Source organism: Sus scrofa, chromosome 12 (genome assembly GCF_000003025.6).
Source record: "Sus scrofa isolate TJ Tabasco breed Duroc chromosome 12, Sscrofa11.1, whole genome shotgun sequence".
In the NCBI taxonomy this organism is placed as follows: domain Eukaryota; kingdom Metazoa; phylum Chordata; class Mammalia; order Artiodactyla; family Suidae; genus Sus; species Sus scrofa.
The window spans coordinates 47,987,183-48,005,923 of record NC_010454.4 but is presented as its reverse complement, the minus strand read 5'-3'; the positions used below and the strand labels follow the sequence as shown (position 1 = coordinate 48,005,923).

Below are 18,741 nucleotides of genomic sequence, written 5' to 3'. Positions count from 1 at the left end.
GCAGATTGCATTATTTTGTTCTTTCTTATGGCATATGGAATTTCCCAGGCTAGGGGTCGAATCGGAGCTGTAGCCACTGGCCTACACCAGAGCCACAGCAACACGGGATCTGAGCCATGTCTGCAACCTACACCACAGCTCACGGCAACGCCGGACTGTTAACCCACTGAGCAAGGGCAGGGACCGAACCCGCAACCTCATGGTTCCTAGTCGGATTCGTTAACCACTGTGCCACAACGGGAACTCCCAGTTCCACATCTTCTTAATCCATTATCTGTTGATGGACATTTAGGTTGCTTTTATGTCTTGGCTATTGTGAGTAGTGCTGCTATGCACATAGGGGCGCATGTATCTTTTTGAATTGTAGTTTTGTCTGGTTATATGCCCAGAAGTGGGATTACTGGATCATATGGTAGTTCTATATTTAGTTTTCTGAGAAACCTCCATACTGTTTTCCATAATGGTTGTACCAATTTACGTTCCAACAGTGAAGGAGGGTTCCCTTTTCTCCACACCTTCTCCAGCATTTGGCTGTTCTGACTGGTGTGAGGTGGTACCTCATTGTAGTGTTGAGTTGCATGTCTCTAATAATTAGTGATGTTGAGCTTTTTTTTTTTTTTTTTTTGGCTTTTTGCCTTTTCTAGGGCCGCTCCCGAGGCATATGGAGGTTCCCAGGCTAGGGGTCAAATCAGAGCTGTAGCTGCCAGCCTATGCCACAGCCACAGCCACGCCAGATCCAAGCCGCATCTGTGACCTACACCACAGCTCATGGCAAACGCTGGATCCTTAACCCACTGAGCAAGGCCAGGGATTGAACCCGCAGCTTCATGGTTCCTAGTCGGATTCGTTAACCACTGCGCCACGACGGGAACTCCGATGTTGAGCATTTTTTTCATGTGCCTACTGGCCATCCATATGTCAGGTTGTAGTATTAAATAGTCAGGCCTCATGGAGAGGGTGAAAGTGGAGCAAAATCTTGGAGATAGCGGAGTTAAAGTAGATATCCGAGAGAAGAGTGTTCTGGGCAGAGATGCTAGATGAGGGGAGTGTTTGGCATGTTTAAATAACAGCAGGTTGGATGAACAGCTAGTGGTGGATGAACAGCGTAAGCCACAGGAAAAGTAGTAGGAAATAACATCAGAGAAGCGATGGGACGTGCCTGGGAACTGGGGAGAAGCAGGTGGCACAGATCACAGTTGACCCTTTTTTAGCGCCTTATCTTTTTACTCTGAGTGGGAAGTTATTGCGGGGTCTGGTAGGCAGAATTCTAAAGATGCCCCCCAGCATTCTTGTTCCCTGGTTATTTAACCTAACATTAACCTAAGCACTGCTGGGGCGGGATTTGACTTCTGTAATGCAGGTTCCAAGCCAGCTGACTTTGGGATAGGATTACTGGGTGGGCGTAACCTTTAAAAGCATAGAGACCTTTAAAAGCGTAGAGTTTTTCCCAGCTGGTAGCAGAAAGGGAAATCAGAGAGATTCAAAAGCGTGAGATTTGAATGCACTTTGGCTGACTTTGAAGATGGAGCCACGTGACACATGACAAGGGATGCCGGCAGCCGCTAGAAGCTGAGAGTGCTTCCTGGCTGACAGTCAGCAAGGAAACAGAGACCTCAGACCTTCAATTGCAAGGAACTGCCTTCTGCCAACATCCTGAATGAGTTTAGGTGCAGATTCTTTCCCAGATCCTCCGTGTCAGAGACCCTAAGCAGAGAGCCCAGGCAGGCCCACCTAGACTTCTGATCTACAGAACTGTGGGGCTAATAAATGGATAGTGTTTCAACCTGCTGGATTTGTGGTCATTGTTACACATCAACAGAAAATTAATTTATAGGGTTTTGAGATTAGAGTGATGTGATCTGATGGTATCTTAAAGCAGGTGTCAGCAAACAGCAACCTCCTGGGTAAATCCACCCATTGCCTGTTTTGTGTGGCCATCAGCTAAGAATGGTTTTTACAGATAAGCATTTGCAGTAGATTTGATGATAGGAAACATTGGCTTTGAACTCCAATTAAGCAAAACTATATCCATTTTTTGAAAATTCATTTTTCTCATTAGCACAAAAAAATTATGCTCAATTGTTATTACTATATTTTGAATGTTGTCAGTAAAAGTGGGTTTGGTTTTTTTTTTTTTTTTTTTTTTTTCTCTTCTCTTTTTATGGCCACACCCATGGCATATGGAAGTTCCCGGGCCAGGGACTGAATATGAGCTGCAGCTTCGGCGACACCAGATCCTTTAACTCACTGCACTTGGCCAGGGATCAAGCCTGCACCTCCACAGCAACCTGAGCTGCTGCAGTCAGATTGTTAACCCACCGAGCCACAGTAGGAATTCCAATAAGACGTTTTCACAGGCATCTTTTTTTTGTTAAGTACCTACGTAATAGCCTCAACTTTACCTCTTGGCTCACATAGGCTAAATATTTACTCTTGGGCTTTCTGTGGAAAGTTTGCTGATTACTGAGGGTTTTTTGGTTTTTTCTTTTTTGCTTTTTAGGGCCGTATGTGGAAGTTCCCAGGCTAGGGGTCCAATCAGAGCTACAGCTGCCAGCCTACACCACAGCAACACCAGATATGAGCCAAGTCTGCTGCCTACACCACAGCTCACAGCAACCTGGATCCTTAACCCACTGAGTTGTGCCAGGGGTCAAACCCACAACCTCATGGTTTCTAGTCAGATTTGTTTCTGCTGCACCACTATGGGAACTCCTGCTGATTACTGTTTTAAAGAATTGCTTTGACCATGGTGTTGAGGGTAGACTTTAGGAAGAGCAAGATGGAAGGAAATAAAGAGCCCTTTTGGGGAGTTCCCTGGTGGCCTAGCGGTATACAAAAATAAAGGTATCCTCAGACAAAAATAAAATCTGAGCACATCAGAGCTGTAAGAAATCCTGAAGTAAGTTCTTCAGGTTAAAGAAAAATCATCCCAAATGAAAGAATGTAATTGCAGGAAGGAATGAAAAATACCAGAAAATGTACATATGTGGGTCAATATTTTTAAATTAATTGTTTGAAACAATGATATTAATCATGTCTTATGGGGTTTAAAATGTTTAGAAGTAAGGCGTTCCTGTTGTGGCTTAGTAGGTTTAGAACCTAACATAGTGTCCATGAGGATTTGAGTTTGATCCCTGGCCTCCCCTCAGTGGGTTAAGGATCTGGCATTGCTGCACGCTGTGGCGTAGGTTACAGATGCAGCTGGGATCCAGTGTGGCTGTGGTGTAGGCCGGCAGCTATAGCTACAGTTCCATCCCTAGCCTGGGAACTTCCAAATGCTGCAGTTGTGGCCATAAAAAGAAAAAGAAAAAAAAATTTAGAAGAAAGACGGTAGTTCAAAGGGCAAGATAGGTAAATGGAGTTAAATTGTTGTAAGGTTCTTGTGTTTGTGAAATGGTGAAAATACTCCCTGAAGATAGATTGTGAATTGGGATTCATTTTGTAATCTCCAAGATAACTATAGAAAAAAAACAGAAATGGATAATCAAGTCAAGGTCAGACTCCTGCATTTCCCCATGTGACAGATAGAAAAATATACCCCAAACATGGCTACGTCCTAATCTTCAGATTTGTGGATATGTTAGGTAACATGAGGTAACAGGGAAATTAAGGTTGCAGGTAATAAGCCAATTTAAGATAGGGAGAGTAGCCTGGATTATCCAGGTGACCCCAGATTAATCACAAGTGTCCTTAAAAGTAGAAAAAAAGGATGGAGTTCCCTTGTGGCTCAGCAGGTTGGTATTGGCGTTGTCGATGCTAGTGTTTGGGTTCAATCCCTGGCCTGGGCACTTCCACGTGCTGCAGGCTCAGCCAGAAAAATGGGGGGGGGGGGTGTAGAAAAAAAAGACAGGAGTTCCCATCGTAGCGCAGCGGTTAAAGAATCCGACTAGGAACCATGAGGTTGTGGGTTCGATCCCTGCCCCTGCTCAGTGGGTTAACCATCCGGCGTTGCCGTGAGCTGTGGTGTAGGTTGCAGACTCGGCTCAGATCCCGAGTTGCTGTGGCTCTAGCGTAGGCCGGTGGCTACAGCTCCGATTGGACCCCTAGCCTGGGAACCTCCATATGCCGAGGGAGTGGCCCAAAGAAATAGCAAAAAGACAAAAAAAAAAAAAAAAAGGAGACAGAAGAGAGGAGTCAGAAGGAGATGTTGAAGCTGACAGCACTAACGGCCTGAACCCAGCCAGAACCCAGATTGGAACTTGAACCCATGGTTTTAAATTAGAATTACCCTGTGTCTGGACTCACTGAGGTTCAGGTTCTTTATGCCTCCGTGCAGCAGAAATTCAGCGAGAAACAGTGATAGGCAAGAAACAGATTTCTTAAGATAGGATGCTAGGAGAGATGCAGGCAGACAAGCAAGGAACCTCTGCCCTAAGGACCTGGTGGGCCACGGTTTTACCGTCCAACAGGCGTGGGAGTTGGAAAGGCCTGCCTCTTCCTTTCTGGGAATAGTAACTCCTCCTTAGTATCCGGTAAGGTGTGTATTCAAATCAGCTGAAGGGCAGTCTTCACACTCTTGCCCTTGGTCCGAATCTGAATGTAGGCCTCATCCCATCCCCACCCAATCACCTGAGGCAATTCTCACACCTCCACTAGTTAAGCAAGCCTGCCTTGTTCTGATGGCTTTGTTGAATTTATAGTGGTCTCCTTTATAATGGCTTTGTTGAATTTATAGTGGTCTCCCGACATCCCCGAGGTTTCCCTCTTTATCTGTGATCCCCTCGTGGGACTTCTACAACCACCTGTGCCTACTCCATCCCTATCAATGTGACTATGAAAGAATGGTCAGGAATGAAACATTACTGGCTTTCAAGACAGAGAAAGGGAGACACAAGCCAAGGAATATAGGCAGCCTCTAGAAACTGGGAAAGGCAAGGAAATAGATTCTCCCCAGGAGCCTCCAGAAAACAATTCATCCCTACCAACACCTTGATTTTAGCCCATTGAGACCCATGCCAGACTTCTGCCCTTCAAAACTGTAAGATGATAGATTTTTGTGTTTTTTTTTGTTTGTTTGTTTGTTTTGTTTTTTGTCTTTTTGCTATTTCTTGGGCCGCTCCCGCGGCATATGGAGGTTCCCAGGGTAGGGGTTGAATCGGAGCTATAGCCACCGGCCTAGGCCAGAGCCACAGCAACTCGGGATCCGAGCCGCGTCTGCAACCTACACCACAGCTTATGGCAACGCCGGATCATTAACTCACTGAGCAAGGGCAGGGACCGAACCTGCAACCTCATGGTTCCTAGTCGGATTCGTTAACCACTGCACCACGACGGGAACTAGATTTTTGTTTGTTTTAAGCCACTGATTTTGTGGTAATTTGTTACAGTAGCAGCAAAAGACTAATACACTCCCTGTATCTCCCTAATCCAGATTCATGTGGTAGCTGGACCATTACAGTAGCTTCCTGTTTCCCGTATCCATCCTTGCCTCCCTCCAAACTATTTTTTATATCACAGCAGGAATCATCTTTCAAAACGCAAATCAGATTATATTGCTCTCACTTAAAACCTTTCAGAAGTTTCTTTTGCTCTTACGATAAAGACTAAAATTCTCCTTTTTTTTTTTTTGGGCTGCAACCACCACATGTGGAGGTTCCCAGGCTAGGGGTCCAGTCGGAACTGTAGCTGCCAGCCTACACCACAACTCACGGCAACACCAGATCCTTAACCCACTGAGCAAGTTCAGGGATCAAACCAGCATCCTCATGGATCCTAGTCAGGTTCGTTAACCGCTGAGCCACGAAGGGAATTCCTATAATTCTTAATATTGGCAGTAAGACGTTGCAGTCTGACCATTGCCTGTCTCTGGCCTTCTCTTCCACCACACTCCCCTTTCAGACATTAGCCTTCTTTTAGTTCTTGGTACAGTTATGCTGCTTGCTGCTTGTCATGTGGCCTTTTCTTGGGGTATTTCTTTTGCCTGAAATGCTCTTCGTATGCACACTACCCATGCCCTGAGAACTAATTAACTTCTGCTCATTCTGAAGGATGAGCCATATCTTCCTTGGGAAAGCCTTCCCTGAGTCCTAGCGGAATCTTTTTTTTTTTTTTTGCATTAACAGCTCTGCATACCTTTCCTTTTTATATTTGTGTAATCATTTGATTAATGTCTGCTTTATTACTAGACTATGAACGCCATGAAGGCAAGGGCCATGTCTGTATTTGTTTGTCTTTCTGCAGACAAGAGTAGTGTAATGTCAAAAAAAAAAAAACAAAACAGATACTGAAGTGTTCCATTGTGGCACAGTGGGCTAATGATCCAGCTTGTCTCTGTGGTGTTGCCAGTTCGATTCCCAGCCCAGCACAGCAGTTAAGGATCCAGTGTTGCCACATCTGCAGCATAGGTCGCAGCTGTGCCTTCGGATTTGAATTTGATTCCTGGCCCAGGAACTTTCATATGGCACGGGTACAGCTGAAAAAGAAAAGACAAAACAAACAAACAAACAAAAGCAGGTAATCATGGAGTTCCTTGCTGGTGCAGCAGGTTAAAAGATCTGGCTCAGGTCACTGCTATGGTGTGGGTTCCTGGCCCAGAAACTTCTGTGTGCCATGGGCACCTCCAAAAAAACCCCCAAAAATGGGTAATCAATAAATATTGATTGAATGACAGTTTGGTAAAGCTCTTAGTTCAGTGACTGGCACATGGTTGTACTCAGTATGACACGTGAGTATTATATGTACACATAAACACACACTTTTCAAGTTCAAGGTTTTCATATTTATCCTTGTGCCAACAACTATTATGGTGTCTGGCACATAGAGGCCCTTAGATTTTGATTGAATGAAATAACAAATTTGGCATTGAGCTTTGCTGGTTCAGATACTAGGCACAATTAGGGTTAAACTTTTTTTTTTTCCCCTTTGGCTTGTTGTTTTTCTTTGTTATAAATGTTAGTAAGATACAAATACATTCTCATCTCAAAGGATTAACACACTATTTAATAAATTAAAACATGAAAGTTTCCCCTTCAGCCTTCTCACTCTCTTTCGCACAGATAATTACAAGTTATTAGAGCCTTCTAGTTCTTTTTTATGTATTCTCATACATTTGTAGATAAATACAATAAATACAATTCCCTGGCCTGGGAACTCCGTATGCCACAGTAAATAAATAAATAAATAAATAAAAATATTGGCGTTCCTGCCATGGGAAAATGGGTTAGGAATCCCACTGCAGTGGCTCAGGTTGCTGCAGAGATGCTGGTTTGATCGCCAGCCCAGCGCCGTGGGATAAAAGATCCAGTATTGCCATAGGTGTGGCATAGGTCACAACTGTCGCTCATATTCAGTCCCTGGTCCAGGAACTTCCATATGCCATGGGTGCAGCCATAAAATTTAAAAATAATAATTAAAAAAAATAAAAACACTGCCAAATTGTTTTCCAAAAAGGCTTTGCCAGTTTAACATAAACATATCCTCATTAACATTAGAAAGCTGGAAACAATCCAAATGTCCATCGACAGATGATTGGATTCGGAAGATGTGGTATATATACACAATGGAATACTACTCAGCCATAAAAAAGGATGACATAATGCCATTTGCAGCAACATGGATGGAACTAGAGAATCTCATACTGAGTGAAATGAGCCAGAAAGACAAAGACAAATACCATATGATATCACTTATAACTGGAATCTAATATCCAGCACAAATGAACATCTCCTCAGAAAAGAAAATCATGGACTTGGAGAAGAGACTTGTGGCTGCCTGATGGGAGGGGGAGGGAGTGGGAGGGATCGGGAGCTTGGGCTTATCAGACACAACCTAGAATAGATTTATAAGGAGATCCTGCTGAATAGCATTGAGAACTATGTCTAGATACTCATGTCACAAGAGAAGAAAGGGTGGGGGAAAAAATTGTAACTGCAATGTATACATCTAAGGATGACCTGACCCCCTTGCTGTACAGTGGGAAAATAATACAAAAAAAAAAAAAAAAAAAAAAAAACATTAGAAAGCAACAGTCTTTAATTTTGGGAACTATAAGGACAAAACAATCTTGTTTTAATTTGCATTTTTCTGATTACTAGTGAAGTAAAACACCGTTTCTGATGTTACAACCCATTTATATTTATTCTATGAATTATTCGTGTCCTTTGCCCATTTCTCAAGTAGGTGTCTTTTTCTTTTGAATTTATGAGAGGTCTTCATAAATCTGGCTGTGTAGGAGTTCCCATTGTGGCGTGGCAGAAACGAATCAGACTAGGAACTATGAGGTTGCAGGTTCGATCCCTTGCTCAGTGGGTTAAGGATCTGGCATTGCCATGAGCTGTGGTGTAGGTCACAGACACGGCTCAGATCTGGTGTTGCTGTGGCAGCTACAGCTCCAATTAGACCCCTAGCCTGGGAACCTCCATATGCTGAGGGTGAGGCCCTAAAAAGACAAAAGACAAAAAATACATACATACATATATACATGCATAAATAAATAAATCTGGCTATATAATTCTTTGCTCTGTGTGTTACTAATTTTTCTCATAGTCTATCATTTTCTTATTTTACTTATGGTGTCTCCTACTGTATATAGATTGTGTGCATGTGTTTTAACTTTTATACAGCCATAGTTGTCATGGGTTATATGTCTTAGGGTAGTCTATGCTTCACCAGAATTATAAAAATATTCCTTATTTTCTCCTATGTTTTGTAGTTTTGTGTTTTAGCCCTCTAATCCACCTGGAATTTATTCTTGTGTATGATGTGAGGGAATATTATGTTTTTCTCCAGATAATTTCCCACATCATTTATTGAATAGTCCATCCTTTCCCCAGTGCTTCAGAATACCATATTTATTATGAATTAAATTCCCGCTTATCCATAAATTTTTGTTCAAAACCAAAGAGTTTTAATTACTGTGACTTTATAGTATCAGAATTCTTTCAGTTTTAGGTGACAGTAACCCAGCTCTAATTAGGTTATCTATAGGCTATGAAACGAGAATATGCAAAGGCAGATCTGTTTTCAGGCAGGGTTGTATCCAGGAGCTCAGATGCTCTCATCAGACTCTTTATCTCCTCGTCTGTCAGACAGACCCTCTCCACCTGGTAGGCGTTATAACTGTTGGTAGCTGTGAGCACAGCCTGATAGCTTAGTAACCACAAGAAAAGAGGCCACCTTTCCCAAAAGTTTCGGCAGAAAAAGTCTAGGTTGGACTCTGTTCAGCCTAACTTTGATCGCGTGCATATGCATACCATTCAACCAAAGGTGTGGGTTCCTCTCGCTGGCTAGGCCCATATCACATACCCAATCCTGTTGTGGAATTGGGGTCGATCCTACTTCAGCCACAAAGAATGGTTTCCCCCTGAGATTTAATTACCAGATGTAGTGAGAAGGAGCACTTGAAAGCAGGGACATCTGGTACAAATGTGGCTTTGCTATCTGTTAAGCCAAGTTCACACACATATACACACAGAGTCATTATTCTTTTTCAAGAATATCTTTGGCTATTCTCCCCCATGTGAACTTTAGAACTGACTGTCAAGTTCGATTAAAAAAAAGTGTCGGGGAGTTCCTGTCATGGCGCAGTGGTTAACGAATCAGACTAGGAACCATGAGGTTGAGGGTTCGATCCCTGGCCTTGGTCAGCGGGTTAAGGATCCAGCATTGCCGTGAGCTGTGGTGTAGGTCGCAGATCCCGCGTTGCTGTGGCTCTGGTGTAGGCCAGCAGCTACAGCTCCGATTAGACCCCTAGCCAGGGAACCTCCATATGCCGTGGGAGCGGCCCTAGAAAAGACAAAAAGACAAAAAAAAAAAAAAAAAAAAAGTGTCGTTGGGTTTTTGATTGGGATTGTGTTGGATTTATAGATTCATTTAGGGAGACTTGACATCTTTACAATTTTAAATTTCCTCATCTAAGTTAAGGGTATGTCTTACCCCTTGTTCAGGGCTTCTTTTATGTCCTTAAGTAAAGTTTTATCATTTTCTTTATATAGGTCTTGCACATTTCCTCTTAGATTTATCCTTACTTGTTAGGATTTTTGTTATTCTTGTGAATAAGACTTTTCCCCTCAATTACATTCTCTGTCTGGTGATTGGTATGTTAATACAGGAATCATCTTATAATAGGCCACATAACTGTACTTTCACATTATTTCATCATTTTTATGCCAGTCCACTTAGAATTTTTAGTAAGTATATCTGCAGACAGTATTCCTCCTTTCCATATTTATACCTCTTCTTCTACTTTTTAATTATACCATTAGTTAGACCTCTAGTGCAGTGCTGAATAGTAGCAGCCGTTTAGGACACTGCACTAGGTTTATAGTATTACCCTTTCCCAGTTTAAGGAAATTGCCGTATATTCTTTCATAAATAAGTGTTTAAGTTTATCGGTTTTTTTTTTTTTTATGTATTTTGGGAGGAATGATCATTTTCTTTTTCTCCTTTAACCTGTTAATGCAGGATTTACGTCAGTACATTTACCAAAGTTGAACTGCTTTGGAGATAAACTCTGGTTATTATTTGTCTTTCTTTTAACACACAGCTAGATTCAGTTTGTTGATGTTATTTTTAGGATTTTTATACCTGTGTTCATAAATGGTACTACCCTGCATGGTTTTTTTTTTTTCTGTGTTCTATTTGTCAATTCTTGGTGTCAGGGTTATGATAGCCCCACAGTGTGAATTGGAGAGCTTCCCATCTTTGTCTATGTTCTGAGATAGTTTATGTAATGTAGGAATTATTTGATTCTTTAAAACTGGTAGAGGAGTTCCTTGGTGGCCTAGTGGTTAAAGGATCTGGCATTGTCAGTGCTATGGCATGGGTTTGGTCCCTGGCCTGGGAACTTTTGCATGCTGCAGGCATGGCAAAAAAAAAAAAAAAAAAAAAAACTGGTAGAAAAATCCTGTAAAATTATGTAGACCTGGTACCTTATTTTATTTTACTTTTTTCTTGATTTTTAGGGCCGTATCCATGGCATATGGACGTTCCCAGGCTATGGGTCCAATCAGAACTGTAGCTTCTGGCCTACACCACAGCAACGCAGGATCCAAGCCGCATCTGTGACCTACACCACAGCTCATGGCCACGCCAGATACTTAACCCGCTGAACAAGGCCAGGGATCAACCTGTGTCCTCATGGATGCTAGTCAGATTTGTTAACCACTGAGCCACAACAGGAACTCCAGACCCGGTACCTTATTAGTATTTTCTTTTTTAGTTTAATTTTTAATCAGAGTAATATGCATATAGTGTTTCAGAGTGTTTCAGAGAAAAACAACGCTGTCTTACTCTTCCCTACTTCTGTCCTCCAGAGACGGTTACGTTAAATTATTTTAACTGTTTCTTCTAGCATTTAATTTCAAATTACTAAACAGTATGCTAGTACTGCTATTTTTTTAATTTTTATTTTAATTAATTTTTTTTTAATTTTTTTTTTGCTCCTTAGGACTGCACCCACGGCATATGAAAGCTTCCAGGCTAGGGGTCACATTGGAGCTACACCACTGCCACAGCAACATAGGATTCGAGCTGCATCTTCGACCTACACCACAGCTCAAGGCAATGCCAGATCCTAATCCACTGAGCCAGGCGAGGGATCGAACCCGCCTCCTCATGGATCCTAGTCGGGTTTGTTACCACTGAGCCACGAAGGGAGCTCCTGAATTTTTAATTTTAGATGTCAAATCTAGCTCTCTTACCCTCAACTCACACGTATAATACTTTGTTGTTCCCTCATTCTATTGTCAAAACTATATTATAATTTATAATCTATAACCAATAGAATATGATACTGGTTAAACCAGATTTCGATGTATATATTACTATGTCTATGTAAATATGCTTTGAATTACACTTCCATTCTTTTTTTTTTTTTTTTTTTTTTTTTTTTTTTTGTCTTTTTGCCTTTTCTAGGGCTGCTCCCATGGCATATGGAGGTTCCCAGGCTAGGGGTCTAATCAGAGCTGTAGCCACCGGCCTACACCAGAGCCACAGCAACGCGGGATCTGCAACCAACACCACAGCTCACAGCAATGCCGGATCCTTAACCCACTGAGCAAGGCCGGGGATCAAACCCACAACTTCATGGTTCCTAGTCTGATTCATTAACCACTGTGCCATGACGGGAACTCCTACATGTCCATTCTTCTACAACTCTTATTTTCCCTGGAGTTAATAATTGCCTCTATTTTTATTTGTCTTGTGTATCTCTCACTACTTCATTCCCGTCCCTCTGTGTAACAAGTTAGTTCTGAAGAGCTGTTTGTGAAACTGCTAAGTTAGTTCTGAAGAGCTTTTTGTGAAACTGTTTAGTCATAATCTAAAATGACCAAAAAGGAGTTCCCACTGTGGCAGAACACGATCAGTGGCATCTCTGTCTGGAGCACCAAGACACAGGTTTGATCCCTGGCCCAGCACATTTGATTAAGGATCCATAGTTACCACAGCTGTGGCATAGGTCACAACTGCGGCTTGAATCTGATCCCTGGCCCACTCAGGGCAACAAAAATAAATAAAATAACCAAAAAAGATTTAAACTTCTAATCTCTGGATGCATGTCCATTAAATAAAAATGTGAATTGGGCCTTTAAAGCTTAAAGCCAGGCACACATTTTTCTTTTTTGCCATTTACAGTCCTAGAGGAATGTTTTCCCAAGTTAGATGCCTTTCATCAATATTGAAGACCTTCTGGGGTTCCCGTTGTGGCTCAGTAGTTAACGAATCCAACTTGGAACCATGAGGTTGAGGGTTTGATCCCTGTCCTTGCTCAGTGAGTTAAGGATCCAGAGTTGCCATGAGCTGTGGTGTAGGTTGCAGATGCAGCTCAGATCCTGCGTTGCTGTGGCTCTGGCGTAGGCCGACGGCTACAGCTCCTATTAGACCCCTAGCCTGGGAACCTCCATATGCCACAGAAGCGGCCCTAAAAAGACAAAAAGACAGCAAAAATTAAAAAAATAAAAAATATTGAAGACCTTCTAAGACAGATGAAGCAACCCCCCCCCATTGATAATCTACAGCATCCTAGGGAATCCTTAGCAGACTCATTATCCACACTCACTGCCTTACTGTTTGTTTTGCTTTTTACTGATTCAACTAGAATACTTTGTTTTGCCAGAAATGAAGGAAATGCTGAAAGACTAATGGATTTATGTAAAAAAACATAGGAGCCAGTCTGAAGACTGGCCAAACTTAGGCCAATTTTGGCATCAAAAAGTATAATGATGGTAGTGGTGTGAAACTTTTTTTCTTTTTTGTTTTTGTCTTTTTAGGGCCACACCCATGGCATTATGGAGGTTCCCAGGCTAAGGCGTCAAATCGGAGCTACATCTGCCCATGCCACAGCCACAGCAACTTGGGATCTGAGCCAAGCCTGTGACCTCCACAACAGCTCAGGGCAACGCCAGATCCTCAACCCACTGAGTGAGGCCAGGGATCGAATCCACATCTCATAAATACTCGTTGGATACATTTCTGCTGCGCCACAACAGGAACTCCACAATGAAATTTTTTAAGTCCATGATGATACGCATATAAATACAGAAATAAGTAAAAGAAAGGGGGAAACATTTGTCTTTACAGAAGATTATAATAAGTTTAGAAATAATGATAGAATTAGAAAATCGCCATTTTGTCACCCCCCAGTGTCATAAATGTTTCTGGCAATGATCGTTAATGGATGCTCAAATCATGTAAGAAAGACAACTGGGAAACAGGTTAATCACATGGTCTCAAAATATGGCCCCATAGATTGCTAATTAATATTACTTGTAACAAAGGGAAAATTATCTTTCTATTGGAAAAACCTAACAGTCAGAAAATAGCAACTCGTGCACTGTTGGTGGGAATGTAAAATGATACAGCCACTGTGGAAAACAGAATGGTGGAGTTCCCGTCGTGGCTCAGTGGTTAACGAACTCGACTAGCATCCACTGGGACTCCAGTTCGACCCCTGGCCCCGCTCAGCGGGTTAAGGATCTGGCATTGCTGTGAGCTGTGGTGTAGGTTGAAGACGAGGCTCAGAGCCCCGAGTTGCTGTGGCTCTGGTATAGGCCATCGGCTACAGCTCTGATTTGACCCTTAGCCTGGGAACTTCCATATGCTGTGGGTACAGCCCTAAAAGACAAAAAGCCAAAAAAAAAAAAAAAAAAAAGAAAGAAAGAAAACAGAATGGCAGTTCCTCAGAAAATTAAGAATGGAACCACTGTATAATCCAACAACTCTACTTCTGGGTTTATACCCAAAAGAATTGAAAATGAGACTTGAACAGATGTTTGCACACCAATGTTTGGAGCAGTATTATTCACAATAGCTAAGCCTGAAGACAGCCCAAATGTCCATTAATAGATGAAAGATAAACAAACTGTGGTGTATACATGCAGCTATAAAAAGGAACGAAGAGTTCCCTTGTGGCACACTGGGTTAAGGACCCAGTGATGTCACTGCAGTGACTCTGGTTGCTGCTGTTTGATCCCTGGCCTGCAAACTTTTACATGCCATGGGTGCAGCCAAAAAAAAAAAAAAAAGAAAGAAAGAAAGGAATGAAATTCTAGTACACATTACATGAACGAGTCTTGAAAAACATTATGCCAAGTGAAATAAGCCAGACATAAAGGACAAATACTTTGTGATTCCGCTTATATGAAGTACCTAGAATAGAAAAATTCATAGACACAAAGTAAAATAGTGGTTACCTGGGGTTGGGGAAAGGGAGGAATGGAGAGTTACTGTTTAAAGAATGCAGAGTTCGAAGTTCCCATCGTGGCACAGCAGAAGCAATCCGACTAGGAACCATGAGGTTGCAGTTTCATTCCCTGGCCTCGTCAGTGGGTTAAGGACCTGGCATTGTCGTGAGCTGTGATGTAGGTTGAAGACATGGCTCAGATCCTGTATTGATGTGGCTGTGCTGTAGGCCATAGGCTGGCAGCTGTAGCTCCAGTTCAACCCCTAGTCTGGGAACCTCCAAACCCCATATGGCGTGGGTGTGGAACTAAAAAGAAAAAAAGAAAAAGAAAAAGAATGCAGAGTTCTAGTTTTGGATGGTGAAAAAGTTCTGGAAATGGGTGGTGGTGACAGTTGCACACCATTGTGAAGTGTGCTTAATGCCACTGAACTATATACTTAAAATGGTTTAAAATGACAATTTTTAAAATATTTTACCATAGTAAAAAAATTAATTAGGGACTTCCTGCTGTGGCGCAGTGAGTTAATCATCCAGCATTGTCTCCGCCAGCATGAGTTCAGTCCCTGGCCCAGTGCAGTGGGTTAAGGATCTGGCATTGCCATACCTGTGGTATAGGCCACAGCTGCAGCTCAAATTGGATCCCTGGCCCAGGAACTTCTGTATGCCACAGATGTGGCTGGGAAAAAAAGAAAACTACATAGAAAATTTTTCCATCTCACTTCCTCAAATTTTTTGTCATAACATTCTAGAAGAAAATATGAAATATTTAAAAAACAACTTGAAACATCTATTTGCTTTTCAAAAGTTTGAATTAATTACTGAGTTAAACTTGGTGCCGGAAGAATGAATTATTGCAGCTTAGTTCTTAATTACACTGAAGAACAATTACAAAAACATTGAGTTTATCATCGTTTTGGATTAAGATTAAAAAATAATCTGTCATTAGGCAAGAAGAGTTTTGCTATTATTACTGTTTACCACTGCTTTTTTGTTTGAATAGGATTTTCAGGTTTAACCTAATTTAAAGCAGCCCAAAAACAAACAAAGAATAGGCTCTCTGGTGCACCAGATATTCATGGGGTATTATCCTCATATTTTCTGGACTGGAATAAATTTAGAATATGCAAGCATACCTTCTGATTGAAATAAAATCTCTTTTTTTTTTTTTTTTTTTCTTTTTTCTTTTTGGACATGTCTGTGGCATGTGGAAGTTCCCAGGCCAGGGATTAAACCCATGCCACAGCAGTGACACAAGCCGCTGCAGTGACAACACCTGATCCTTAACCACTGCACGGCAAGAGAAATCCTCCTTTTTTTTTTTTTAGGGCCAGGCCAGGAATTGAATAGGAGCTGTAGCTGCCAGCCTACACCACAGCCACAGCAACACAGGATCTGAGCAGAGTTTGCAACCTACATCACAGCTCATAGCAATGCCAGATCCTTAACCCACTGAGCAAGGCCAGGGATCAAACCCGCATCCTCATGGATACTAGTCGGGCTTGTTACACCGAGCTATGATAGGAACTTCCCTCCTTATTTTTCTTTTCGTTATTTGAGATTTTTCTATATTGTGTTTAAATGTTAATAAATCATATTTGATATAACCTAAAGATAAATAATGTTTTGTGAAATTTCCATATATACACACACAGATACATCATACTGAATCACAATGTGAAAGGTATTTCTTATTGTGGGTCTTCGTAAGCAAAAATTTGAAAACCACTTTTCTAAACATTCTGAAGTTTTGACTGTGATTTCCCCTTTGACCCAAGAGCTGCTATAAGAAAGTTTTTAGTTTCCATGTTATTCATATTTGCATCACTACATTGTATAGTCAAAGAGCGTAGTCTAGGTTATTTTATACTGTTTCACCGTATTAGAAAAAAGATGTATTCTCTGTTGCCTGTGTGTGTATGTTTATGTATTTATATGTGTATGTTTATTTATATACTAGAGAATTCATATACCTATCTTGAAAAACTTGCAGGTTGAAATAATTTCAGATTTACTTGTAAAAATAAGATAAAGAATTGCTGTTCAGGAGTTCCCGTCGTGGCGCAGTGGTTAACGAATCTGACTAGGAACCATGAGGTTGCGGGTTCAATCCCTGGCCTTGCTCAGTGGGTTAAGGATCCGGTGTTGCCGTGAGCTGTGGAGTAGGTTGCAGACGCGGCTCAGATCCCGCGTTGCTGTGGCTCTGGCGTAGGCTGGTGGCTACAGCTCCGATTCAACCCCTAGCCTGGGAACCTCCATATGCCGTGGGAGTGGCCCTAGAAAAGGCAAAAAGACAAAAAAAAAAAAAAAAAAAAAAAGAATTGCTGTTCAATACCCTTTCAGATTCCACAAATGTTAACATTTTACTTCCTTTACTTTCATTCATTCTTTGGTCCTCTTCTCCCTCCTCTTCCCTCTCTCTTCCTCCCCCCCCTTCTTCCCTCGCTTTCCCCCTCTCCTCTGTCAGCCATTCCCTCAGGTATTTTCAGCAGAGTTTAGATGGAGAGTTTGCCTTGGTGCAAGGACTCCATTATTATGTCCTTCTCCACATCCACACTTCTGTATCATGCATTATCCAAGAAATGGTTTATTGGCCAGTAATTGTGAGATCGATCATTTTAAAAATTACATTCTATTTCCCTAAATAGAAATTCTAGACCCTGTATCTCTGAGGCCACAAGGTATTCTGCCGGTCACATGACCTCTTGTGTCCCAGTGTTTTGAAGGCGCTCACTCCTGTTGCACATGCAGTGGTTCGGCGTTTTCCTTGATATAAATTTGTGCTTTTTGTTGTTGTTCTTTCTTTCTTCATGAAGGCCTGAGGATGAGATGTTTTTAAAAAGGCTTTCTGGAGGTTACCTTGTAGGAAAAGACCCAGGTGCTCCCCTTTTCTACAGAGAAGAAGGAAACAAAAAATTCCATGAGAAGGATTATATGGGAGCCACACTACTCTACTCCAAGGTAAGACACCCCCAGCTCAGCAGGAGGGACACTCAACAATTTAACAATGCATATCTCTTCAAAAGAGAGTTATTGTGTAGCTACTGGTAGCCTTGTCTGTTAATTTTGGGTTGGATTTAAGAAAGAAAACTTGGAGTTCCCATTGTGGCTCAGTGTTAATGAAACCAGCTGGTATCCATGAGGAGAAGGTTTGATCCCTGGTCTTGCTTGGTGGGTTAAAGATCTGGCGTTGCCACAAGTTGCAGCATTGATCATGGACACGGCTCGGATCCGGCATTGCTATGGCTGTGGCGTGGGCCAGCAGCCGCAGCAATGATTCTACCCCTAGCCTGGGAACTTCCACATACCATGGGTGTGGCACTAAAAAGACACAAAAAAGAAAAAATGATTACACTAACCGTCAGTAAGCTAGGTTTTGAGGAGGAATAGTGGTTTTTAACAACCTTCTGTCTTGCTTTTAGAGTAGGAACTGGAACAAAATCCCTAAGAGACTTCCTTCCATAATTTTTTAAGAGATAAATATGGATTTAAAGCAAGAACATAGGAATTCCCTGGTGGCTCAGTGGGTTAAGGATCCAGCTTTGTCACTGCTGTGGCATAGGTTCAATCCCTAGCCAGGGAACTTCTGCATGCTACCATACAGCCAAAAAAAAAAAAAAAAAGCAAGAATATATGGACCCCCTGCACCGTCAGTGAACCTTATATACTAAAAGGATGAGTGTGGGGGTCACTTTGCTATACAGCAGGAATTGAGGAACATTGTAAATCAACTATAATAAAAATTTTTTTTAAAAAAGAACCAGGGGAGTTCCCATCGTGGCGCAGTGGTTAACGAATCCGACTAGGAACCATGAGGTTGCAGGTTTGATCCCTGCCCTTGCTCAGTGGGTTAAGGATCCGGCGTTGCCGTGAGCTGTGGTGTAGGTTGCAGACGCGGCTTGGATCCTGCATTGCTGTGGCTCTGGCGTAGGCTGGCAGCTACAGCTTTGATTCGACCCCTAGCCTGGGAACCTCCATATGCCTCGGGAGCGGCCCAAGAAATAGCAAAAAGACAAAAAAAAAAAAAAAAAAAAAAAAAAAAAGAACGAGTGTGACTTTGAAGAGTGTACCCCTACTCTGCATCTTTAGCGGATGATGCTTAAAGTTTGGAATTCGTTTTCTAA

At 42.0% G+C, this 18,741-nt stretch overlaps 1 protein-coding gene across 5 annotated transcripts in view; it reads left to right on the top strand.

Annotated features, from left to right (window-relative positions):
• Window positions 1–18,741, top strand: part of SMYD4 (SET and MYND domain containing 4) — a 65,387-nt gene that overhangs the window by 3,683 nt on the left and 42,963 nt on the right. For all 5 annotated transcript variants that reach the window (XR_002337300.1, XM_021067577.1, XM_021067576.1 and 2 more), the window contains exon 3: window positions 17,434–17,578. Coding sequence is in view for 4 of the 5 variants with exons in the window: in XM_021067577.1 (XP_020923236.1) it covers window positions 17,434–17,578 (145 nt within the window). In the remaining variant the exon portion in view is untranslated. The remainder of the gene's footprint in view (window positions 1–17,433; window positions 17,579–18,741) is intronic.